At 43.3% G+C, this 27,325-nt stretch overlaps 2 protein-coding genes across 2 annotated transcripts; one reads left to right on the top strand and one right to left on the bottom strand.

The window, feature by feature from the left end:
* Positions 1-422: 422 nt before the first annotated feature.
* lmx1a (LIM homeobox transcription factor 1, alpha) lies at positions 423-9,575 on the top strand (the record flags this gene model as incomplete). The annotated part of the gene is made up of 8 exons (XM_084547625.1): positions 423-450; positions 835-1,015; positions 6,414-6,634; positions 7,219-7,394; positions 7,881-7,958; positions 8,344-8,428; positions 8,603-8,782; positions 9,030-9,575. The coding sequence occupies 8 exons, from the start codon at positions 423-425 to the stop codon at positions 9,170-9,172; spliced, it is 1,092 nt and encodes a 363-aa protein (XP_084403751.1). The 3' UTR covers positions 9,173-9,575.
* A 1,529-nt stretch (positions 9,576-11,104) lies between these two features.
* Positions 11,105-26,321, bottom strand: selp (selectin P). Its single transcript, XM_084549005.1, has 27 exons — positions 26,283-26,321; positions 26,105-26,165; positions 25,573-25,977; positions 25,371-25,475; positions 25,095-25,286; positions 24,778-24,960; positions 24,185-24,364; positions 23,866-24,069; positions 23,550-23,738; positions 23,271-23,450; positions 22,996-23,175; positions 22,755-22,887; positions 22,633-22,660; positions 15,795-16,272; positions 15,605-15,712; positions 14,972-15,157; positions 14,690-14,881; positions 14,129-14,314; positions 13,852-14,037; positions 13,570-13,755; positions 13,247-13,429; positions 12,920-13,105; positions 12,614-12,799; positions 12,254-12,442; positions 11,985-12,173; positions 11,625-11,741; positions 11,105-11,535 (listed from the first exon to the last, which is right to left on the bottom strand). The coding sequence occupies exons 1-27, from the start codon at positions 26,283-26,285 to the stop codon at positions 11,474-11,476; spliced, it is 4,677 nt and encodes a 1,558-aa protein (XP_084405131.1). The 5' UTR covers positions 26,286-26,321; the 3' UTR covers positions 11,105-11,473.
* Between the last annotated feature and the right edge of the window lie 1,004 nt (positions 26,322-27,325).

Raw genomic sequence — 27,325 nt, 5'->3', positions numbered from 1 at the left:
AGGCAACCTGCACCTGCACATAGAGGAAGTTTCTCTCTCTCTCTCTCTCTCTCTCGCTCTCTCCTTCCCGTTCACCCCTAATAGGATAATTGATAGGCAGCCTAAATAGTCAATAACCGTGGACTCAGAGAGGTCGTCGGAAGCACTAAGGAGAAACTTTGATGCGCTGCTCTCTGCTCCGCTCCGCTCTGCGCAGCAAGTTGCAGCAGGACTGACTTTGCGCGCCGCAGATGCTCTGAGGAGAAGAAGAACTCCGAGCGTGCGACCAAACTTCTTCTCTGCCGTCAGGAATCTCTCATTTCACCGGTATGTTTGCTTTGAACTTAAATATGCACTTTTTAAAATGAATGTTGACTAAATTTTGTTCCTTCGTTTAACTTGAGTCAAAAATGTATTTCGCAGTGTTTCTTCAGAGAAGTGCAATGGTGGATGTACCGGTTCTATCCTTAGGTGAGTAAAATAAATGCTTATAGACTGTCAGTGGATTGTACATTTCGTTAGGAATTGCTGGAACTGAAACAAAAACACTGACGCTTGATTTCTTTTCGGTTTTGTGTTTGGCATGGTTATCACAAAATTAAAACGCTTCGCTATTTGGTCAATTTAACCAACAGTCAAGCAAAATTTAAAGAAAATACTTTTAATTATATAAAATAACTAACTGTTCAATATTTAATTTTCACTTTTTACAAAGAGTTAAAACATTTAAATGATTGCCCATCTGAATGAGTTCAGTCCCTTCAAGTAAGCAGCACTCACTGACAGATATTTCACCTGCGTCCTGGTGATTTGGGAAAATTGCGTCAATTAAAGGATTTTATACTCACTTTGCAGATGCGGATCGGAGGGCAGTGTGCGCCGGATGCCACCGGCTGATCAGAGACAGATTCCTGCTCAGAGTCACTGACGGCCTCTGGCATGAGGAGTGTGTGCGGTGCGCAGCGTGCGGGGAAGCGCTCAGGAACTCCTGCTTTCTGCGGGACGGCAAACTTTACTGCAAGCGGGACTATGCAGAGTGAGTGATCACATCCGACTAAACCCTCATTAATGTTTTTGTTTTGTTTTTGCTTTTTTTTCCCGCCATGATGCAACTGAAATGATAAAAAGTACTTTCAAAAAGGGGGGATTTATCATTTCACCCGGTAACTAAAGAGAATTTGCAGTTTAGTCACATCTTTTTTTTTATTATTTTTGTTTTTTGTTACAAACAAAAGATACAGTGTACTTTATATGGTCCTTCATATACTTCTTTCACATTATCACTATTAGAAAATAATTTAACTTCGCTCATGAAGTTAAGTAGCACTACAGTGATTTAAGTTTTTGTGCAGTTTGCAAATATTTTAGCCATCTTAGAAAAAAGTAAATGCTGCACACTTCATTTTTGGAAATTTTAGTTTTGTTTTAAAATGTTTGACATATTCAGTTTAGTTTAAATCATTTTATTTCATTATTTCAGTGTCCACAAACGATTAAGTGTCATTAAGCCACAACAGAACCCTTGTCCAGATTTGACCTTGACTGAGAATGTGCGTCTCTGCTTGAGAAAGAGAGAGAGAGAGAAAATGAAAGAGGGAATCGAGGGGTTTCTCCTAATGCCAGCATAAAAGTACCTCTGCATTTTATGGCTCATACAGCCGGTATCTGTGTGTCTATACGCCGTAAGCCGGCTTCCAGGAAACTTGGCACGGTGCGCCGAGCGAGCAAGGTGACTGTAGGAAGCAGGGCCGGTGAGGGAGATGGAATGTAAGAAAACCATTGTTTAGTCTCCGTCCGTGCACGCGCACACACACACGCGCAGTAACACGGTCACACCTTCACACACAACCAGGGGTAGGGCTCAACTGACACATTGTCAAAATGTGTTAGAATGCTGAGGCCCATTGGCGTGGCAACTGCAAGCTGGGGACAACATATGGTGCCCTATCACCACCACCGCCACCGCCGCCGCCGCCACCCAAAAACACCCACCTGACTCCCTCCTCGTCGCCCACCACCTCGTCCCATCGTTCTTCCTTCAAACGTGCTCTCACCTAAACGAGAGCCAATGTCAAAACTTGAAGGCGACAACTCGCATTATTTCTGAACCACTGAGTGATCTCTGTTCTACCAAACAGGCAGGGAAACTAGAAATGTTGCAGAGGTCCAAAATACTCCTCATCATCATCTTCCTTGTCGAGTATTTTAGACTTCAGTGGTGTTGGAAGCCTATTCTATGTTGACTATTTGAAAGCCTAAAAGGAAATCAGAGTTGATTATCGTAAAACTAAAAAGTTTTTAGAGTGATCGGTGGACGTAACAGCACTTGGGGCGAAATGCAGAGGACTGAGCAGGACTGAGAGGTAATTAGGAGAGGATACGCCATATGTCAGAAGGTCTGGTGCACCCCTACAAGGTAGACGGTGAGGGTGGTGTGAACTTATTTCGGGGGACAGTGCGCTCCATGAGCCCTGGCGTTATGCGCCGTGGCATCTGGAAAGCTCTTCTCACAGCAGCCCCTGTGTGGAGCAATGGGACGACGCCCAGCCGACCGTGAGATATCTGACCTGACCAATTAGCAGGAGGCCTGGTGCCAAAGCTCCGCCTCGGAGCCCCAACCCTGCCCGTCCTGTCTGGGCTTGTGATAGCCGCCCGCACACGAGCGCCACTTTTGTCCACGATGAGGGATTTTTAAAAACCTGTGCCAGTGTCTCTCTTTTCTCGCCAAGCAAAACCTTGTCCCACTGCCCCCTTTTTTTTTTGAAGCAAGTGTGAGGATTCCACACTGAGACAACACTTGTCTCTTACCACACACTGTACCACCTCTCTGAATCCCACATTGTTTTGATCTTTGCTTGAGCGCCAGCCAGACCACCAGTTTTGGCTATAGCTCATGGAGCTTTAAGACAACAATGCCAGGATTTTCTTCCGGCTGAATTTGCCATTGCTGGATGCAGTTTCATAGTGTGAGAAACAGGTACCAGAATGCTGCTGATGTTAATATGGTGCATACATTATTATCTAATTCATGACTAATATGTAGATTAAATTTGCACATATACACATGAAACAGGACAGTACAAGAATTACATTAAAAACAAGAAAAAAGCAACAATTAAAAAGAAAAAAGCAAATATTAGACATATTATTACATTACAAATAATGAAATATTCACACTTGGACCTTGCTCTTTTTAAATAGGTAATTATTATTGATGCTTGTTCCTGTTAAGGGTCGCGGGGTCTGCTGGAGCCTATCCCAGCTGAGGAGGAGGGGTACACCCTGGACAGGTCGCCAGTCTATCACAGGGCTTACACAGAGAGACAGACAACCATTCACATTCACACCTACGGCCAATTTAAAATCACCAATTAACTTAACAAGCATGTCTTTGGATGGTGAGAGGAAGCCGGAGTACCCGGAGAGAACCCACACAGACACAGGAGAACATGCAAACTCCACACAGAAAGGCCCATGGATTTGAACCCGGGACCTTCTCGCTGTGAGGCATCAGTGCTAACCACCTCTCCACTGTGCCGCCCTTTTTTTTTTTTTTTTTTAACATAGCAAAAAGTTTTAGCAACATCCCAAATACCACAAGCAGTCTTGGTATTCATTACGGGTGAAATAATTCAAACGTGTTGCAGAAAAGCTTTTACAAAACTACAGATTTTACAAAAGAAACGCAGCTTTCAACTAAAAGTCTGAACATGTGAAAACAAAAGAGTGAATCATTTTACTGATCTAGTGTCTTGCGAGAGATTTCTTTTACCTTAGAATGAGATCAAAACCTCAGGTTGATCTGATAAACCTGACGACGGACTCACAGGGGGAAACAAAAGATCATATATCTACTAAAACCCATTAAAATAACTGATCATTTCCATTTCAGAGATGCGCGCTGGGGCACTTCTAAATTGATTATAATATTAAGTTTATTCAATATAGACGACTGGATCGGTTTTATTCCTTAGTAAGTCATGCATCTCTATCCCCGTCCTGTATTATTCCATATTTTAAAGAATGGTCTTTAAACTCAACTGACTAGTGTAATGAAGTATAATCATTTATGTACTTTCTTTCCCAGTTGTACAAAATATTCAGCTCGTACAACAGACTTCATTGTAATCTGATGAGGCAGTATGCAAATTTCTGTCTGACAACGTGATGTTTAGGTTGGTGAGGCTGTCAGCAGACTTAGATTGGATGAACAGGTCAGCGGGCAGGCGGATGGGACAGCAGATTGGTCGTCAGATCAGCGGCGGTGCACTTGACCCAAAGATCCGTATCTGATACACGGCCTCTGTCGCGGTGTGTGTTCAGCAAAGGATCCAGGTTAACCTGATCCAGAAACAGGATCCGTCTCCCTGCTTGTCCACCAGACCAGCAGTCTGTTTGCCTGACTGCCAAAGGTCAGGCCAGTGAAGTCAGTGCAGGAACAATGACAGGAGGGCTTTGAGGATAAGTGTGTGTGCCTGTGTGTGTGTGTGTACATTTCTGCTAAACACTCATCTTATTATGCAGTGCATCTAGTCTGAGAGTGCCTCACCCTGACTGTGTCGGTGGGGAGGAGCAGCGCAGGATTTTGCTGACTTCTTTCTCTGTAATGATCTTGTCACTAATTGCCATGTCTAAATCCAGCGTGACTGAGTGTTCCCGCTCTACTGGCGGGGCCTCTGGGCCAATCATGTCAGCGGAAACTCTGAAATATTAAACACCTCGAGCTGCTCCATAAGTATTGGAGGTACTCTTACCTTTGCATTAACAACGCTAAGAGTACTGGGGGATAATAAGACCAACTGGACAAGGCGCGTAATGGAAAAGCGTTTCTCGAAACAAGAATCTTCTCAAAACATCAATGCCCGTAGTTTCTTCTCCACTGACGTCTAGCATTAGCGTCATCAAATTAAGTACCCTGCTGTATCACAGAGACCTAGAGACATTCCGGGTATTTCCTCTGCCATACTTCCTTTGAAAATGTTTGGTTGATGCATCTTGTGTTGCCACAGGAATGCACATACCACAGACGGTATGTTGGCCATATTAAAGCACATACCACGGAGGCAGACGACTCTGATGGGTCAAGGAGCTCGAGTGACCCTCTTGAGCTTCTGGGAATGGGCTTTAGGGTTTCCATAGTGACCCCCAGAGCAACGGTGAGGGATCCCAGCAATGTTTGGCTTTAGGATGCTGCAGCTCCGGACCTTTTGACAGGGACATCTCGACACGGTTCTTAATATTGCGCTAAGTTTCCGCTTTGCACCTTGACTGCGTTCCACTTTATGTATTTAAATGTCCATGTAAAATATTTTTAGTGTTCACTACATTTCTGCTAGAACTGCTATTATTTATAGCATTTAAATCTCTTATTTATTTGCTTCTTTGGGTTATTTTGGGGCGGGGATTAATTTTTCAGGAATGTGCAAATGCTTCCAAAGAGAACTTCACGTCTTTTACATGAAGATTTTATTTCTATCACTAAAGTCGGGGAGACAAAATATGTAAATGAACAATTAAAATATATAATTATATATGTAATTATTTATCTGCACATTTTTCTAATGAAACCTTTGGAATGATTGTGGTTCATCTTATCTGCAGCTTTATTTCAATGCCAAAGATCGCACCATTCACCTTTTTATAAGACTCTAATGCTCTTATGTCTTTCAGTGGTTTGAAAGTAGTAAGAAATCTTGAATCAATTCTATGCGTGGATTCTTTTCTCGGGCCACATGTAGTATTAGCAAGTGAAAACAAAAAAAAGGGGAAAAGCTGTCACTTTCTCATGCCTCTGTGCTGACTGGTCTGGTGACCCAGTCAGGTCTGGAGACAAACGCCAGCTCCAGAATGATGACGCATCATCCTGCGTGACAGACCCAAAATGTGGAGGTGCCAGCCACCAGACAATGGTCCTGCTGCTTGGGGGCTGGCTCTGTCTTTGTCCACTTCTGGTTAAGCAGACTTAGGGATAATTCCACGGATAATTCCTGGGACCAGTGGCTCAGTCTCTCCCACCGGGAGATCTGATTCCCCCCCTCTGCCTGGAGCCATGGCCTGCCGAGAGCCTTTTCTCCTGCGTCCCCGGGAGCACAGCCTCGGACACGGCAGCCGGAGCCACGGCAACAGTCTCTGAGGCTATAAGCCCACCAGTCGTGGTTGCCAGGCGCTAAGACACACACCCTCCACGCTAAGGGTATGCGTCTGAGTGGTCAGGCCCGGAGGAGGAGAGGGGAGAAGTCAGGCTGCCAGTTATTTTGAATGACAGCTCGACTCAGCAACATTCCCCGAGTCTACCAAGCAATTTTTTTTTCTCATAGAGTCCCATCTTACTACGGTTTGAGGGGGCTTCAAGCCTCCAAGCCAAACAAAAGCGTCACATTCTGTTATTTACTGAACTCTATCTTGTTTGTTCCTGCCCTCCTCTCCCTCTCCAGTCTATTTGCGGTGCGCTGTGGGGGCTGCGCTGAGGCCATCTCTCCTGCAGAGCTGGTGATGCATGCAGGGGCCTCCGTGTTCCACCTGCGCTGCTTCACCTGCAGCGTTTGTTCCTGCCGCCTGCAGACTGGAGACCGTTGCGTCCTCAGGGAGGGACAGCTACTGTGTGCTAGGGAGGACTACCACCGGTGTTTGGCCAGTCCTTCGTCTTCTGACACAGGTACAGACTGTGCACGACTTTACGTTGCTATTTTTAATATCTTTGCCATAATTATTTGGGAATCCTTTACAGTAATTAATAGCTGTTGAATAAATCTTTGAAATTTTGAAGGTAAAATATGACTTCTTGTGCGCACCACTGAGTCAAAATAACTATTAATATTTACTTTTTATTAAATTACCTCAGTGGTAATCTGCAAATAATTTCATAAAGTTAACTCAGTGTAAAGTTTACCAAAATTGCATAGATATATTCAGTTTATTGTGTTTTATTCTTGCAATTAAGCTTTTAAAATGACTATGTTGATGTTTATCATGATTAAAACTGCTGCTGGCTTACATGTAATCATAATTTAATTAAAAGTGCTGTAGAGATTCTGTCTCTCTGTTAAAAAAAAAATATATATATATATATATGGGAATGAAAGTGAAGCTGAGATCAGGCAGCTGTTTTTAAAAAAAAAATAAATAATAATAATAATGTTGTAAATGTTATTGCCGTCTCAGAATGACGGCGTTAATCTTTTCCTCAGCGCTCGCCGACTCATAATTTGAAAGTCTCTTTTAATTATGTCCGCCCACTAGGCAAAAGTGACGAAGATGAAGAGGAGGAGGTTGAATCCGGGCGGGCTGCAGGGAGACGAGTCAGATCAGACGACGTGGAGAGCAAGCGTCCCAAAAGGCCTCGCACTATTCTGACCACCCAGCAGAGACGGACTTTTAAGGCTTCCTTTGAGGTCTCCTCCAAGCCTTGCCGAAAGGTAGGGATTGTTTTCTGTGTTGAGTAGTCAGGATGAAATGTAAAAACTCCCTGCCCCACATGAGCGCAGCGATTAAAGAATTAACCAGGCTCTTTCACAATGTATAGAAATCAAGCTCCTGCTATTTTTGGATTTAGTTTTTTTTACAGAAACAGATATTTACCAGAGAATATGGACATGAAACTTTGAGTCATGTGGCACTTTGTCAGGAGGAACACTGAAATAAATCCTTAATATATATTAAACTAGCCCAGAAGTGACATGTTCTCAGATATCTGCTGCATAAAGTTAAATTCTCCACAAAGCAGACCTGACGTTAAAAATCCAAAAATGATTGTTATTTTATCAACAAATAAATGTAATAAATGTTCTTTATTGCAGGTCTCTTTTTTTTTTTCTTTGCTTCACCTTCAAATAACCTCGTTTCATTCTATGTTTCATTTCTGTACCCTCCCTTTCTCCTTCCCTCCTGAATCTTAATCCAAGGTAAGGGAGACCTTGGCAGCAGAGACTGGCCTGAGCGTGCGGGTTGTGCAGGTCTGGTTCCAGAACCAAAGAGCCAAAGTAATACGAAGTACACACACTCACACACATACACACACACACACACACAGAGTCATATGCGCTGCTAATAAAACCACTCTTTCTGCACTCTGTTTGTAAGCCAGAGTGGAAATCAGCCTGGTTATCTCCTCATACAGGAAGCTGATGACATCTCACAGAGAGATCACTGTAGATTAAATCCAATATTTCCTCGCAAAGTGGGCTCATGTGTGGTTTCCCTCCTTCACTGACAGATGCCCTTTACCTCACTGTTAATACTTTGCAATTGAGCGAACGCGCTCGTACGCCTGGGTGGCAGAGGGACTGCGGAGTGGGTGGAAATTTTACAATGGACCGGTATGTGCGACTCAGGTAGCCTAAATGTCTGTTCCGTGCATGTTTTTAGATGAAGAAACTGGCCAGGAGACAGCAGCAGCAAGAGCAGCAGCAGCAGACACAGGAGCAGTGTGAACACCCGTCACATCACACAGGTAATACCCCAGCATTATGCAAAAATTTACTTTGTGCAGTCTATGTTTTGGTGTGTGGGAAACAGCAGAAACATTAATGCATTTGCGACTTTCCTAACCCTGGAAGAGTGGAGTCATTTAAAAAGCACATTAAGCCTTAAACGTGATCTCCTGTGGGTGTCCTGTGTTCCACAGCGCCCTCCTGTGGCAGCTTGTCCACTGAGCTGAAGCACCTGGGGTCCTCTTATGCACACATTCAGCAGCAGCAGCAGCAGATGGGACTCACCACGCTGGAGCAGCAGGACTGGGATACCGACCCCTTCAGACAGGGCTTGACCCCGCCTCAGATGCCAGGAGATCACATGCACCCCTACGGTAAGAGACAGTTGCCCGGTTCATAAAACAAACACCAAATTACAGTGATGACTTGTGATTTGGAGACTTTTTTTTTTCTAATATGAAAGTTCAACCTTGGTACTGACAGCTTAAACATGCCAATGGCAGAGTACCAGTAAATCCTAGTTCTTTCACTGTATGTACATATGGTGTCAACTAAAAGGTAGAAAAATTGCTGAAACATAGTGATTACCCACTGATCACTGATGCCGTGTCTCTTTTTTAGGTTTTAAAGGTTTGTACGGCGACATGGACAAAGACCCTCTGTGTCACATGGCCGACAGCGACTGCCTCTCTCTGGGCGACTCCTCTCCGCTCACTCCCATCGATCGCCTCTACTCCATGCAGGACTCGTACTTCACCTCCTGAGGGGCGGAGGTCGGACTCAGTGAGGAGCATGTTCCTCGCTCTGCAGCGGCCACGTCGCTCGTCTCCAGAGTGCTAGGATAAGTTAAGCAAGTGGATGTGAAATGTCGAAAAAGGGGACATGTGCACTGTGATACCATGCAATATACTGTATTCACCTCTATACAAACTTGATTACACTACTGCCTCTTATGCTTTACAACCCCCTCTGTACAATGCAGGCTCTGTAAGGCCTCCCGTGTACTGTACTGTATGCATGATACTGTCGGACCTCTCTCAGTAAGTTTGAATGTTAGATTGTGAGAGTATAACTGCATCTACTCGTGTAAATAGCTGTTCGGATGTGCATTTGTATTTATTGTCACGATGTGTGCGTATGCCGTTCATCTTGAATGAATCAACAATATTCGAAAAATAATAAAATAATGAGTGTAAGTGATGTAAAGCACGGGCTGATGAGTATGAAGACGGGGCATTCATGCTGAGGGTTAGAGGCGGGTCAGTCCATCCTCGGTGCTTATCAGTCCAATCTAGGTGACAGGTCAGCGAGACATCTTCCTCTGGCTGTTGGGTGAATCATCAGATTGTAAAACGCTGGGCTATGACAGCCGTATGGGTCAGTGGCAGGTAAGCATCACATCCACGCCGCCATCATCAACGCTCACATTGTGCTCCTCGCGGTCAAAGGCCCTCGCCGCATTTTTCTGCCTTTTCCTTCCTCCAGTCAAAGACGACGGGAGGCGGCGAAGGGGGGGGGGACCACCCAGGCACTGTGCCCAGCTGGAATGCACCAATCCTGGGAAGGGAGACTGAGAAAACCCAGGGAGGGGGCTCCAGACAACGGAGGGGCTGAAAGCTGTGTCAGGGGAGAATGCCCAGGGTGACACAAAGATATGAAGCCCCACTGTATGGAGTGCCTCCTTGCCCCAGCCGTGAACCCTCTCCTGGACCCGTCTCATATTTCCCACTATGAAATCAGACCTTGCGGAGCAGAGAGCGCAAGTCAATGGTCAGGAACAATCTAACTGTCTGTCACCGTAGTACGCTGCTGCCAAGCAGAGCTGAAGAAGTGTGCAGCAGAGTACACCCGTGCTTGTGTTTCTGTCAGTCCCACAGTTGTATCTGTGTCTGTATCTGCTCAAAGTGTCTGCTGGCATGCGCATGTGTGCACGCTCATGTGTTAGGAGGAACAACACTCTTTGTTGTAGGGACTGAGGCATCATAATGCATTGCCTTGTACCTTTAGGTGGATGAAGGGAGAAAAGCCAGACTTAAATATCGGGGAAAGAAGCCAAGCTGGTCACCTGCGGGGCCTTTTCCCTTCTAGTGCGCGAGTCTGTGCACAGTTGGCGTGCGTACACCGCTGCCAGCAGCAGTGGGGTGGGGGTGGGGGGTGAATAATCAAACCGTGATCATACGGCCGCAGCAGGTAGCAATAACCTCATTATTATTCTGATGCTAGCCAAACCGTTTCCTGTCAACAGTTCGGTTATTTATTGCACCCCTCGTGCCAACCACAGGCCACAAACCCTCTGTCTTTTAACTGCTATAATTGGCTTCATGCTGTTGCAGCGCCAAGACAGATGCACATGCTCTGCTGAAGATACCCCAAAGCCCATTTGCAGCACATATATGAAGTTTGCAGCACATATATGAAGTGTGAGGAATATATGCTTATAGACCTCATTCAAATGTAAACTGGTAAGAGTACGTTTATTTAGTATTGATTGTACATTAATTACTGCTGGGCCCCTCTAACTGTGGATCAGTGCCAAGTTTGACACAATAAGCTGAGACTGATAATAGTTCACCTCTTATGAACTATGTGGCATGAGCTTCCTTGTCACTAAATTTGCTAAACTGACACTTTGTGGCAGTCTGGCCAGCTCAGAGAGTATCTGCCAAGTGACCCAGCAGCGTCCAAGTGTCAAATGTGAGTAAACGGAGCCGGCGGCGACAGCACCGGCAGGACAGGGTCACCCCATACATTGCACCATATGATGCTGGACATTGTTAAAAGAATGATTAAATGCTTGATTTGTGGCACAGTGTGAGCCAGTTAAAAGAAAAAGGAAATAAAAACAAAAAAAGGGCACAGTTTTTCAAGAACTGTTGACGGTTTATTGATCATTAAGCGATAAACAGGCACAATAAAAAGCAAAAGCTGCATACATTATTATTTATCATTAATTTGAATTATCAGTTTTGGGACAAGTGCCATGCAATACAAATCTTTTTTCTATTAATTATACTTGGAAGAAAGAGCACGCATCAGACCAAAGAAAGAAAGAAAGAACGAAGAAATCAGAATTCAAATGCTGGGTTCTCTCTGTCCTCCCACAGGGTGTCAGACGTGATCATATTTTCTGCAAAGACCAAAAGTTAGGATTAGATACTGGCCCTGTGTATGTGTATAGTGCGCATGATTCAGAGTCATTACGACGACGGGTCTCACCTTTCTTCTTGAATCGCGTCATGACCAACAGGACCAGTCCCACCGCGATAAGAAGCACAACAGCAGAGGCTCCCCCAACACCAGTATACAGCAACATGGCAGTCCCCACTGACATACCTTCCACAGATAAACCCACAGAAAGACTCAGATGAATGAACGTCTTTGAATTTTCTGTCTTGTTGTCACTGTACAGTTTAGGACCACCACATATCATTGTATAGCTGGTTACTTTTGCCTCTATTAGATAGCACAACGTAGAGGGAATAAATGTTGGACACATCTACCTGAGAAATAATGTAATTTTATAAATAATAGAAATATTCAAACAAAGGATCAGTTTAATTCCAAAAATGTATTTACCCACGCAGCTGGGCCGGCTGTCACTCCAAACCCCAGTGGAGGAACAAAGCAGTTCTGCTGTCCCGTTCAAGGAGAATCCTTCTTTACAGGTGAACGCACACTTAGAGCCAAAGCTGAAATTTCCCAGTGGATGAGAGCAGTTCATAGAGAGGTGTGAAGAGAAGGTGCTGATGGTCTTACACTGTACAGCTGAAAGGGACAGAGGCTGTGACTATTACATGTTTAAATACAAGTACAGGTACGGTATACAAGTAATGCTGGAGGCTCACGCTGGCAGGTGGGTAGATCTCGACTCCAGCGTCCAGAGTTGCTGCACGCCACTGTTGGTGACCCTCTGAGCAGGAAGCCCTCGCTGCATTCAAAGTCACAGTTGGAGCCATAGCTGAAAGGAGAGTGTGGATGGCTGCAGTTCACCTTGCCATGGTGAGGCACATTGGCCAGCAGAGGGCATTGACGTGCTGTAAGTGACATTAAACACAAACGGGATCTCAGTTCATCTTTTCATCGCCTCAAACATAGTGACACAGAAGGGTATTTCCAAAAGGACGTGACTACTGATTCAAGATGTGACGGGAACTGCCGTGTGGATGCATGTAGGAGGAGGATATTTTTGTCAAATGATCCATTACCCTGACAGCGAGGTATTTCTCTGCTCCACGTGCCAACAGAGGTGCACTTAGTGTCAGCCGTCCCGTTCAGGAAAAAGCCGTCCTCACAGGCTGTTGTGCACCGAGAACCGAAGCTAAAGTTTCCGTGGGGATCAGAGCAGACTGTGTACCCGTGAGAGGGAGAGCTGAGGACGGGGCATCTTGTGGCTTAAAGAAAATCAAAGATAGAGAGGAACAGAACAATTCAGTTACTCCATTTACCGTATGCCGTGAAGTTTTTAAGCTTGTACATGAAGTTTGGACCACTAGACAGAGATATGTTTTTACCCATGCATTCTGGGATGTCTCTGCTCCACGTGCCCAGAGATGTGCACTCAGTTTCAGATGCCCCACGCAGTACAAAACCCTCCTCACATGTTGTTGTGCACTGAGAGCCAAAACTGAACTTTCCATGGGGTTCAGAGCAGATTAAGGACCCTTGAGAGGGACAGCTGAGGACGGGGCATCTTGTAGCTTAAAGAAAATCAAAGATCAAGAGGAGCAGAACAATTTGAAGTCTGTACATGGTAATGGAGTTCAATTATGCCGTCTACCGCAAGCCATGAAAATGTGTGCTTGTGTGCGGAGTTCTGATTAGACAGAGATTCTGTTTACCAATGCAAAGTGGAGCGTCTGTCCATGTGCCCAGAGAGGTGCACTCTGTGTCAGCTGTTCCATTCAGAAAAAAGCCCTCCTCACAGGTTGTTGTACACCGTGAACCAAAACTGAACTCTCCATGAGGATCAGTGCAGAGCAAGGAACCATGAGAGGCGGGCTTCAGTGAGGGACATCTCTTAGCTGGAGAGGAACGAGAAGAGAGAGAGATTAAAACCACGAAACGGCCGTTTGTTTGTTTGCTTCTTCAGTAAAGTGGCATCAATCTAAACCATCATTGTCTCTTTTAAGGTATGTAGTTAGACATTTAACATTTGCTTTACCCAAGCACTGTGGAATGTCTGCGCTCCACGTGCCCAGGGAGATGCATTCAGAGCTGGAAGTCCCGTTCAGCACAAAGCCCTCGTCGCACGTTGTCGTGCACCGAGAGCGAAAACGGAAGGGGCCATTTGGGTCAGAACAGGACAGGGAGCCGTGAGGAGGAGATTCAATCGGATTGCACATCTTAGCTTGAAGAAAAACAGATAAGGTTGTACACACATTACAACTGCGTGGTATTAATTGTGAAGATTTACTCTTCAGCGCTTAGTTACGTGTGGTCGTACCCAGGCAAAGAGGAAGGACATGACTCCAGTTGCCCTGTGAGGAACACTGCGTCACATTTGCACCAATCAGATCGAACCCCTCCTCACATTGCACGCTGCATGTTGAGCCATAGCTGAACTCTTTTCTAGGATCTTGGCATTGCATACGGGCGTTGAGTGGAGCCTTCAGACTGCTGCACTGCACCACTAGAAAAGAGGAAACACTGTCGTTTAACTTTGTTCATATTCAGGCAACGTGCGCCGCCCAAAAGAAGCCGCCGAATAATTTGTGACCGACCTGTGCAGTTCGGTGTAGGTTTGCTCCATTGTCCCGATGCCGTACAGGTGAGTGTGTCGTCTCCAGTCAGGCGGTAGCCCTCCTGGCAGGTGAAGTTACACTGTGAGCCAAAGGAGAAAGGCTCCACGGCGTCCACGCATGTCATGTTGCCCGTAACAGGGAAGACAATGGGGGAGCACTTTTTCACTGTGGTGGGAAACATATACGCACAAGATTCGGATCGATGTTCTCATGAAACACGTTAACAACTGCGTGTTATGGCTCCACTAACATAAACACAGCACATGCATGAGGTGGAGGTATGAATCATCACGCAGGCATAAGTTATAGCAAAGGAAAACATTAACTGCCTGCCGGTGTGAAAATCACAATGTTCAGTGCTGACATAAATGACTGTGAAGCAAAGTGATAACAGCTGTGACCTGAAACTGCTCTGTCCTACGGTCTGGACAGGATGTGACTACATACTGAGGCCTGCTTTGAACTGGTGAAATGTGGCAGTCAATCTATTAACAGGTTTCAAGCACTACAAAAAGAAAGTAAAAAGAAATGCGACTTTACCTGTACACGCTGGTACACTGGCTGACCACTGGCCGGTGTGGTCACAGCGTATCCGGTCCCGTCCGCTGAGCTCATAGCCTTCATCACAGCTGAACTCACAAGTGGAATTGTAGCTGAAAGGCGTGATGGGGTGGCTGCAGTTCATAGCACCATCTCTGAAGCTGGTGTGGTCCAGTACCTGACATTTTTCGACTATGATGGGTAGCAAAACATATTTTCCTTGTAGCTTTGGCATCTGAAACAACAGCTATTTTGACATGGTTGGTATTTTGTTCGCCGTACCTTGACACAGCGGAAAAGGGTTGCTCCAGTTTCCACTAGCTTGGCATTGCAGCTGCGGCACGCCCACCAACCAAAATCCAAGTGCACACTGGAAACGACAGGAAGAGTTGAAACGATTGGTTCCATAGGGATGGAAACAATGTCGGTAACCTTGATCGAGATCTGGCAGAGGTTTGCATGCCATAGCTGAAAGGAAAACATGAAAATGTGTTATTCCATCCATCACGGAAAAAAAGATAGGGCTTTGATGAATGGCGATGATGAAAAGTAGGTGAGTAGTCCCTGAATAACTCTCAGTCCAGGAGTATACTAAACAGCGGATACTAGAGCACAGACCGGGAGATCCAACATTTTATTTTCATTTTTTTAATTGTCCTGATTTATTTATTGTCATGCAAGAAGAATATTTATTTTACAATGCTGCTGTCTCTGGCTCGGTTGGAAATAATTAGCATGAATAATTAGCAATTAGGTGATTGATCTGTTTTACATATATTCATGAAGTTATCATTACCCAATTAGATATTAATAAAATGTCTCAGTGAGTGCTCTATCCTTTTATTCATTATAATATTCTAATTTGTTCCTCATTTATATGTCACATTTCACGTGTTACAGCCTATATTGGCTCACCATCTTCACAGCGTGGACCTGTGAAACCAGGATGGCACTTGCAGGTATAGTTTCCTACGGTCTCCACGCAGTCTGCATGAACACTGCAGGACTCGCGTCTGCAAGAGTCTACAGATATGCAGAGAGAAAGCTTACATCAGTCATGAGGTCGGTATATTTCTCCATCAGACAAAGTAAAAGAGTGTTTTACCAGTGTAGCATACGGTTCCTTTCTTATTGCGGCATTTCTCGTTGTTCCACTTGGCCGTGTCTTCATTCCTCTTGATGTAGATCTCCACGCAGTCCTGCCCCGCTATGTTATCAGGCTCTGTTGGTGCCCAATTTTGAGCCTCTTCAGGCACAGTCTTATTAGTATCTACCCAGGTCCACACTCCAGACACTTTCTGAATCCCTATCCAGTAATATTTTGGGTGAATCGGCAGCAGATTGTTGAGGAACTCAGTCTCCTCCTGGTTGTGGATGACCACCATGTCGGTGAAGTGCGTCTGGCACCACTGGCGGGCCTCTGGCCACCTCCTGTTCGGACTTGCGCTGTAGTTGTATGTCCATGCCTGTGCTCCCCATCTGCTGCTGAAGTCTAAGAATCGATACATAAACAGTGAGATCAATGTGAAAAGGTGAAGATGGGGTTTTGTGTCTGGATCATGCAGACTTACCTTGAGCAAACACTATCAGAACAGCTATCAGCATCTGGTGACGCATGCTTTTTCTAAGATTAACTGACATCTGAAATAGAAAAAAAAAAGCGTGAATTCCCTGAAGGTAAAGTACAAATTCATACAAACCTTGCACTGACATTTTACGTCTCACCATTTGTCCTCAGACACTTATTCTTGTCTTGCCTTTTCCCACAAGGTCAAGGAGTATTGTTAGTCCTCCAGCGAATGAGTCAATTGCCAATTTTGTAATATCACTTGTACCATAGCTTCCTTTCAGGAAGGGTACGTATCTCTCAACCACCCATAATGCTCTTAACAGACACACACCCACACAACCCAGAAGCACAAGTAGAGAGACAGTCATCAATATCAATGCCATCACATTTATTGTGAAAACTTTCTACTCTTAGTACAACACTAATGATTGAGAGACACCATCACATGGACCTTTACATAATTTCATGCACTAAATTAAACGTTACCAAGAGCATATTGGATAAAAAAGCTGACGTATCTGAGAGAGTATTTGGGTTTATATATTAATTGTGAGTTGTAATTTAAACGAGTAAATAAACATTTGAAGGAGATATAAACGACGTTCCTGACGTTCATCCCTCCACATCGCTGGGTGGACACGTTGCCTCCTCGGGCTGCCTGTATAAAGTACAAGTAGACTGAGATTAATGCAAAAGTCTCCGCACAAACCCTTAGTGTGTGTGACAGGGTGGAGCTGCTTTGGGCAAATGTTTAATTGCAACACTGACCTTCCTTGGGCAAGTTTCTTTCCTGTGAGAAAAGAACAGGCAAACAGATATTTATCGAGGCGTGTCGCAATGAGACCATGTTGCATTTCTTAGTTCTATGTAGTGTAATTGAGAAACACTGACTTTTTCTGTGCTCCATCCAGCAAAAACAGAAGCAGCAGATGGTGGAGATGCTTCCACACCCAGCTACAGCCAACAGAGCCTGTTTATAGCCTGAGGAAGCAAGACACCGTGACCTTTATCGTGCAGCCATGCAGCACTTGGTTTGACCGTGACAGCGTGTTTACAGCGATTACAATAATGACAACTAATGAGCCACTTGATGCAGTGCAGTTGACTTTGGTTTGCAGTGCTGATTGATATTTCAATGTCAATTTAAACTTTTACATAACTTCACGCAATTACTTGTACAAATAGGTCTTGGTCCGCTCCATTCCCTGGTGGCCTCACAAGTAACAGCAGACGAGCCGATCATGAGGAAACCTAGGTTGCATCTGAATCGACATGTCGTGTTGAATGTCTGGTTTCCTCCAGAACAGCTATGGGATCCGTTATCAGGCTTAGACAGAGGGGGGCATTCCACAGCTGAGGACACAAACAGGTTAAATAGCGACCCCCGTTATGTAAAGTCTTACAGTATCTTCCTAAAATAGTATATTTTTAAAGCACATAGATGATGATTCATGTATTATCAGTATTTTGAATATGATCCTGAGTCAGGCCCCAGGAAGCATGGGAAACAGATGCCGGGCATATGATGACCAAGTTAAAATTCTTCAGAAATGATTTAAATGTTCTGAATAACAAGTCAGTCAGTGAACTATTATGAGGACATGATGATAAAATGTGCAGATGACAGTTGGAAGTGAATTTTTAATGTGATATAAATATTAGAGGTGGGACGTTAATTACAATTAATTAATTACAAAAAAAATTACTGTGTTAAAAAATTAACACATTTAATCGCTTTTTGCATTGCAAACAACGCAGAACTTTTGTCGGTGCACAATTTCCTGGTACACCGATTACACTGATGCACACGTCAGAGCTCGGCTAACGGCTACCAAAATGGAGGAATCTGATGAACGCACGGATTGATGGAGGCCTTGATAAAAGCGGAATTTTGTGCAAATTGTGCAAAAAAAATAAAAAAAAGTAGCAGTTTTGCATACCACTGAAACACTCAAACCCTACGGTGTCATCTAAATGCAAAGCATGTTGCAGTGAGCACAGAAACCGCTGGAGCTGTTAGAGCTAGCAGTCCCGGTCGGAGTGGCAGCCCAAACTTATTTTTTTTTTAACTTTGTTTTATTTATTTATTACCATTTAAAGTCAATAGTGTTCCGAAAAAGTACTTAAAATGGCACTTTAACTTTAGGTCTGTTCAGTTTTTGCCAGGGATTTTTTCTTTCTTTTTCTACTGTTTTGTATTGAAATGCAATATAATGCATTTTTTTTTATAATATTCATGTCCGTGTCTATTATCTGATTCTGTCTTCCACTAAAATCCAATTTAATTAAAAAATGTCGCTTTTTGGGGCAAATATTGTTATGCGATTAAAATGTGATTAATCAAGATTAATTAATTACAAAGCCTCTAATTATTTTTTTAATTGAGTCCCAACCCTAATAAATATATAACACCATATACAACTGTTCCTTAGTTGATCTTATGATTTACTGGATTCAGGTGTGTTTGTAAATTGTGTGTTGTTTCACAAATGACTAAAACTTCTGAGTGGTCAGTGTGGACACAATTACTTGCACAAGTAGGTCTTGGTCCGCTCCAGTCGCCGGTGACCCCACAGGTAATAGCAGGCGAGCCAATCATGAAGAAACCTAGGTTGCATCTGAATTGACAGGTCGTGTTGAATGTCTGGTTTCCTCCAGAGCAGCTATGAGATCCGTTTTCAGGCTCAGACAGAGGGGGGCATTCCACAGCTGAGGACACAAACAGGTTAAATAGCGACCCCCTTTATGTAAAGTCTTACAGTATCTTCCTAAAATATTATATTTTTAAAGCACATAGATGTTGATGCATATATTATCAGTATTTTGAATATGATCCTGAGTCAGGCCCCAGGAAGCATGGGAAACAGATGCCGGGCATATGATGACCAAGTTAAAATTCTTCCGAAATGATTTAAACGTTCTGAATAACAAAAGTCAGTCAGTGAACTATTATGAGGACATGATGATAAAATGTGCAGATGACAGTTGGAAGTGAATTTCTAATGTGATATAAATATTAGAGGTGGGACTTTAAAGCGTTAATTACAAAAAAATTAACACATTTAATCGCAGTTTGCATTCCAAACAATGCGGAACTTTTGTCAGTGCACAATTTCCTGGTACACCGATTACACTGATGCACACGTCAGAGCTCGGCTAATGGCTACCAAAATGGAGGAATCTGATGAAAGCACGGAAGCCTTGATAAAAGCGGGGTTTTGTGCAAAATGTGCAAATAAACAAATAAATAAATAAATAAAAAATAAAAGTAGCAGTTTTGCATACCACCGAAACACTTCAACCCTACGGTGTCATCTAAATGCATAGCATGTTGCAGTGAGCACAGAAACCACTGGAGCTGTTAGCGCTAACAGTCCCGGTCCGAGTGGCAGCCCAAACTTTTTTCTTTTTTTTTTAACTTTGTTTTATTTATTTATTACCATTTAAAGTCAATACTGTTCTGAAAAAGTACTTAAAATGGCACTTTAACTTTAGGTCTGTTCAGTTTTTGCCAGGGATTTTTTCTTTCTTTTCCTACTGTTTTGTATAAAAATGCAATATAATGCATTTTTTACAATATTCATGTCCGTGTCTATTATTTGATTCTGTCGTCCACTAAAATCAAATTAAATTAAAAAATTTCGCTTTTTGGGGCAAATATTTTTATGCGAATAAAATGTGATTAATCAAGATTAATTAATTGCAAAGCCTCAATTAATTAGATTAATTTTTTAAAATTGAGTCCCACCCCTAATAAATATATAACACCATATACAACTGTTCCTTAGTTGATCTTATGATTTACAGAATTCAGGTGTGTTTGTAAATTGTTTGTTGTTTCACAAATTACTAAAACTTCTGAGTGGTCAGTGTAACCCCACCACCGCTGTTCACTGCTTATGGACAGGACGAATAGTAACAGTGACAGAAACCTGGCACTTGAGCATGCGTATATAAATGTAGAAAACAAATGTCATTCTATCTTTTATTTAAAACCACTCACTGTAATAACTGGTCTCTGCTCACCTGATTGGCATCTGTCTCCCTTAAAGCCAGGTTCACAGATGCAGGTTGTGTTTTCTATGGTCTCCTCACATCTTCCACTTACACATGATGCTGCATTGCATTGGGCTGTTAAGATAACAGCAACAAAATCTAAAACATCCTCTACCACTTTGGAAGCTGTAACACTTGTATTCAGTTTTGTGGCTGCTGACGAAAATGCCTCAAACTCTGCTTTACGTACCTTGATAACAAAGTGGGTATTTGTTTGAGTCACATTTCTCATCATTCCACTTTCCTCGTTTAAATCCGCTGTTGACGTAGATCTCTACACAGAACTCTGTGTCGTGGTTGTTGTTAGGCTCATTTGGCGCCCATGAATTGTCACCAATCCAAGTGCTGTTATTACCAATCCAAGTCCAACTTTCATTCTTGTGGTTTTTGGTGATTCCAATCCAGAAATATGGGCTTGAGTTTCTAACTGGCAGCAGGTTAACCAGATAGTCGTTCTCTTCCTGGCTTTGGATCACCACCATGTCTGTGTAGCTGTTCCGGCAGAAGTTCCTGGCCTCGGTCCAGTTGAGAGTGATGTTTGAGTAATGATAAGTCCATCCCGAGGAATTCTCAGTCAAGGACCAACCTAAAAAACTCATAGTGTGAATTTATCATTAGATGTAACAGAGTTCCCACACACTCATGTCCGACAGGAACAAATCTTTGCCGGGCAATTATTCATTTTGTCAAAGTATCAAAACTAATACCCACCAAGGATGAGGATTAGAGCCCACACCATCTTCAGTGAGCTACCAGGCTGTCTGTCCAAAGAAAAATAAGTAGCAATGTAAGTATCAATGAATACCAACCGTGAAAATGACTGAAAAAGACATGTCTTACTTACCTAGAATTGTGATTGTAGCAAAACGCTCTTTACAGGCTGCTGCTAAAGTTAAATCACAGTTTTTTCCTAATTGTGTCGCACGTGAAAGATTAAGGAGGATCTGGTGGAAGTGGCTGGGGAGAAGGCTGCTGTCTGCGACCCGGACCCGGACAAGAAGAAGAAGTGAAAGGTTAAAACATAGCACTGCAACTAGGGATCATTGTCAGGCTTTTATATTTTCTCTTTGGCTACTCAGTCCGACATTATCATAGAATACCTGGATGTTTACTGTACAGACTGAATGCATGTGATGAATGGTTTGCTGAATGATTTAATGTCGAGTTGTACTTGGAACTGAACTTCACGTAACGCTCACATAGCAGCATTGATTTTACAATGATCTTGGTTCTCTGCTTCCTGACATATTCCACTGAATTTGATAATAATACTGTAGCAGCAAAGTCACAGAGGGCCGTCAGCCTGATGTAACATATTAGGCCTTTTTCTGGCCCCGCTAAGCTGCTGACACAGAAGACGCTGAATACGTTCAAACAAATAATGTTGATGATGTGGAAAACCCCAGCAATATACTTCTTCCTTCCCCACATAACTCTCACTGTTATCTAACTACCCTGCCCTGACCTTTATAATGGTGAGGGTGACAAACACAGACAATAGGTCTGTGCTGTTTTCGAAAAAGGTTCTTCCTGGATCTCTGAGAGGATGTATGTCTTGCAACGTCAGGATGAATGTCATTGCTCTAAGTGTGGGAACAGGTTGGTGTTGTGTAGATCTGATGACTGAGCCATCAAGGTTGTCTGAACCTTTGTACCAGTGTGATGACACAAGAGACTATGTATTTTTTTTTTTTTGTCGTTTCGTTGTTTTTGTATAAGTCATAGTGCTGGAACATGCAGAAAAAAAGGAAAAGAAAATGACAGTTTTTATTTGACAGTGTTTATTTGTTTTGTGTGGATACCAGAGCAAACATGCACAGATTCAGATATAAAACATGATAGGCTGAAGTGTTACAATGAGTAAAAGTCGGCGCTGCTTTAAACGTGGAGAGTGGAGAGATCTGAATAACATTTAATATGCAATAGGCATGTTGAATAAATAGCACATAAATACTGTAATCCATATAAATGTGAAATAATTCACAGTTAAGTAGTGACATGGCAATCCACCCGCAATGTTATTCAACATTTACAGTGACATGAATAGAGTCACCTTTCCAGCACATTCATAAGGTTTTAGAACAATGTGTTCGATTCAAAACTCCCCTGGGGAGGAAATACAAGTCTGAACAACATTACAGGGCAACCATGGACGTTGTGTTCATGGAAAAGTCTCAGTCTGGTTTTTACCCGTTAACGCATTTCATGCTAATGGTAAAAATATTCACATTACTATGATGGTTATGTAGTTGTGTTTAAAATATTGCCCTTATGCGAATGCGATCTAAATGAGGCTGTCAATGCTGCTCTTGTAGACCTGCTGGGGAGCCTCTATGTCGGAGTTGCTGTAAGAAGAAGACAGAACATTTATGAGCACTGCTGTCCTTAGCAAATATTTGAAAAGGAAAATGTGTGATTAAAGAAAGCTGCTTAACTGACCTGCTCAGCTCAAACTTGCTTGCCTTCTGCTTCAGTCGTTTCAAGATCCACCAAGTCAGAGACACGCCAGATAATAAGGCAGTGCCCCCTGCTGCCACGCCTGAGGTAATGGCAGCAACTGGAGCCGGGGGAGCTGTGGAAACATTTAGACGTGTGAATAATTTGACCTGTTTAATTTAAATTTGTACCTATTACATTTAAATTTATTTGGCCTTTTTTTTCTTTTTTCTTTTTTTTTTACCTTGACAGACGGGTTTCCCGCCAGTCCAGTTGCCATGATGATCACAAATCAGCAGCTCGTGCCCGTCTAAGGTGTAATCTTGATCACATGTGAAGGAGCACTGTGTGTTGTAAACTGTTTCATCGCTTGAGCAGTTCACCTGACCGTTTTCTGGAGACTCAAGCATCGGGCATCTTACAGCTGTTTAAAAAGACAGTGAGAGAACACATATTGAAAAATGATGTCTTGTTTTAGTGTCACCACATTTTCCACTGTATAAAGAAAGGCTTACAGACCTTTGCAAGTAGGTATGGCTTCACTCCACTGTCCGTCCTCAGAACACTTAGTGGTTTGTGCTCCCTCTAGTTCAAAGCCTTGTTCACAGCTGAAGCTGCAGGTGGAGTGTGGCCTCAGTTCAGGTTTGCTGCACTCTGGGATGAGGTGAGCTTCTCCCTCTGGATTCTGGCAAGTGATCGCTATTCAAATATAGGTTCAAAAACATATATTTAGTGGGCTTGTTACAAAACAGAAAGGTTTTTATAGACCATGGTTGGATTCTTGAATGTTCCCCTTACCTTCACAGTGAGGCATCTGCTCACTCCACTCAGCTGCAGATGTGCATGTCACGCTGCTCTGTCCCACCAGGCGGTAGCCGGAGTCACAAGTGAAGCTGCAAGTGTTTCCATAGCTGAACTTCACGTCGGTAGCATCTCTACAGTTAACAGAGCCATTCTCTAGGTACGGGAGAGCAGGGCACTGGACGGCTGCAAAACAGAGAAAAAGGCAACAATTTTTTAATTAAATCAAATTTAATAATATAAAAAACGTATAGAAATTTTTGAGCGTGCAAATAAAGTAGCACAGCACATGTAGTCGAGGTAACGTGAATACCTGTGCAGGTTGGAGGTGTGGCGCTCCACTGGCCTTGGTAAGAACACTGCATGCTGGCTTCACCTTGCAGCTCATGGCCTTCACCACAGCTAAAAGTGCATACGTCGCCAACTGCATGGGTGGTGCCGGGTGAAAGAGGCGAAGACTGAGAGTTGCAGCTTATCTGAACGCTGGTTGAGTGCTTTGGAGCCGGACATCGCAGTGCTACAAAACAAAACGTGAGAAAAGATGAGATGATATAGCACAAAAGCGCACAAACAGACTGGGACACTGCTGTAGTGAGTGAACAGTGATTTATATAACAGAAAGGCTTACAGACCTTTGCAAGTAGGTATGGCTTCACTCCACTGTCCTTCCTCAGTACACTTAGTGGTGTGCACTCCCTCCAGTTCAAAGCCTTGTTCGCAGCTGAAGCTGCAGGTGGAGTTTGGCGTCAGTTCAGGTTTGCTGCACTGAGGGATGAGGTGAGCGTCTCCCTTTGGATTCTGGCAAGTGATCGCTATTCAAATATAGGTTCAAAAACGTATATTTAGTGGACTTGTTACAAAACAGAAAGGTTTTTATAGACCATGGTTGGATTCTTAAATGTTCCCCTTACCTTCACAGCGAGGTATCTGCTCACTCCACTCAGCTGCAGATGTGCATGTCACGCTGCTCTGTCCCAGCAGGCGGTAGCCGGGGTTGCAAGTGAAGCTGCAAGTGTTTCCATAGCTGAACTTCATATCGGTAGCATCTCTACAGTTAACAGAGCCATTCTCTAGGTGCAGGAGGGCAGTGCAATTGACGGCTGCAAAACAGAGAAAAGGGCAATAATTTTTTTATTAAATCAGATTTGATAAAATATGTACAAAATAGTACTGCTATATTGAACTACAATATCTTACAAGGTTAAAACACCAAACGCGGCCTTACCGACACAAGTTGGCTGTGAGCCGTTCCACCTTCCTGACGCTTCACATTGCAGGGCGTTAGAACCAGTCAGCACATAGCCTTCATCACAGGTAAAGACGCGGGTTGACTGGTAGCTGGAGGGGCCCAGGGGGTCAGAGCGGCCCACGGACCCTCTTGCAAGATCAAGCTCCGGACACCGAACCACTGCAGACGAGAGGACAAAAAGCATTGGAGAAGACTTCATCACTCTGGTAATGGATTTTAGTTGATCAGAATTTTAGTAGCCTGCTTGAAAACATAATAATATTGGCGGAGCTTTGCAGAACACTTGAACTCACATTCACACGTAGGAGGCTGCTCTGACCAGTTTTTTGTGGCGGTGCATCTCAGAGGTCTTGGCATACTCAGCTGGTATCCCTCATCACAGGAATACGTGCACAAGGAGTCGTAGGAGAAGTCTTTGTTCTTGTGAGTGCAGTTTACCCTTCCATTTTTTGGGACGGTCACCTCGTCTTTGTTACACTCAACGACTGCCAACAACAAAGAAAACAGGGTTAGATGTAAAGTCTTGTAAAGTGGCTTAAAACTAGCGTGACGCCACTGTATTTTCTTACCCTCCTCACACTTTTCTCCATAAAAACCTTCGAAGCATTTACATTCGTGGCTGTTGATGGTTTCGACACACTCTCCGTGGAGGCATGAGTCGGTCTTGCAGGCAGCTGGGGAAAGAAAAAGGGAAATTTAAACATCTTAAAACTCTTATAAAGGCACTTGAAATGAGGTGCTTTGGTATCTCACTCCCAGACATTTGCTCACCTGTGTAGCACAGAGCAGTCTTCATTTTGTCGCATCTCTCATCATTCCACTTGCCTGCCTGATATTGCCTTTTAATGTACATCTCCACACAGTCCTCACTTGCTCCAGGACTTGACCCAGACTTGCCATTGTTTGGTTCACCTGTTGCCCAGCTGCTTGCTTCTTTTGTCAGAGACTTGTTGGTCCCTACCCAGGTCCACACATTATTAACTTTGCGGATCCCAATCCAGTAGTATGTGTCTTTCTTGGGCAGCCAGTCGTTAAGATGCACAATCTCTTCCTGATTCTGGATTGCCACCATGTCGGTGTAGTGCTGCTTGCACCAGGCTCTAGCGTCATTCCAAGACATGGTGGTTTCTGAGTAGTAGTAAGACCAGCACTCTACACTGGTCCACATGCACAGCACTGAGGGTGAAGAACAGAGGTGCATATTAGATGGTGAAGCAACAAGGATGGATTTCAAAAAGTTCTGTCTGGTTTTAAAAGTTGAAAGCAGCACAATAAAAGATCTGTTTACATTAGATGCACATACTTGAACATAAGAAGGTAAGGTTGATCCATGAGGTAGAGATCTTACATCCAAAGCGGGAGTCCTATAAAAAATTTAATGAAAATGACACATCAAGATAAATTGATACCATATCATGATCTTCAGCTGAATGAATTTCCATTAAAGACAGTAACATTTAAACTGATATTTCTACACTCACCATTTTTTAGTGGTATGCGTGATAATCTACGGAAGATTCTTTGGGTTTTTTCGGTGTCAGCCTCAGTGTGTCTTAGGATGAAATGACTCTGAGTTTTATGTGCTGAGGTGGCTGCTTTTATACAACCCTGGCCCGGTCTGGGTTTCCTGGAAGCTTTCATCACAGTTCGGAATTTCTGCGGAATTCCCCCACCCACCCACCCTCCTCCTAGTACCCCATTCCCTGGAGCTCCAGAGAGTTTTGCACTCTAGCTTTTCTTCACACCATGATGCAAAAAATAAATCTTTCAAGTAAAATTCTCTGTTAATGTTACCATTTTGTAACAGGTATGCATTTAAGAATGATTTTGAGGGTGTTACTTTACTTGAGTATTATACTTAATACTAGTATTTGTAATGATTATACTTACTTATACTATAGTACTCCATTACATTTCAGGCATAAATAATAATAAATATTCTACTTTTTACAGTCATTGGAACACGCTGTCAATTAATAAATCATGCCGTATTGTTTGACATGAAATTAGTTATCCTGGTCCCGGTGCAAGCCAAAGCAGAAACAGTAAAAGTAAGAGTATAAAAACAGTACAAAATTAGCTAACTGAGTATAAAAAATAGGGAAGTAAGTAAATTAAGTATAGAAAGTGAGAATTGTGCAATACTTGAATCTGTGTAAAACGACTGCATTCAGTGCAAAATGTATTTGTGGTTGGTTGTTGGGGAGGGTCCACTAAGATGCCACGGTCTATTACACTACATGAGCATCTTAAGTTGAGCACAGTCACTTATCAACATAACACCTGATATACTTAATCAAAGTAAGTACTAAGTAACAGTTTATGTGATGGTCCTGGAGCTTCCTGGTCAGGAAGTTGACCTTAGGTTCCCTAGGTTATCAAGCAAAATAGATCATTAGCACATATTCCTATTTTATAGTTGCAGTGATGTTGCTGTAATACAGAACATTTAAATAAATCTGTTTTTATATTAAACATTGTGATGTACAGTGTACCCAGTTACAAAGTTGTCACTTTTAAGACT

The sequence above is a fragment of the Chelon labrosus genome (genome assembly GCF_963514085.1).
Source record: "Chelon labrosus genome assembly, chromosome: 7".
In the NCBI taxonomy this organism is placed as follows: domain Eukaryota; kingdom Metazoa; phylum Chordata; class Actinopteri; order Mugiliformes; family Mugilidae; genus Chelon; species Chelon labrosus.
This window is presented reverse-complemented; position numbering and strand designations above follow the sequence as displayed.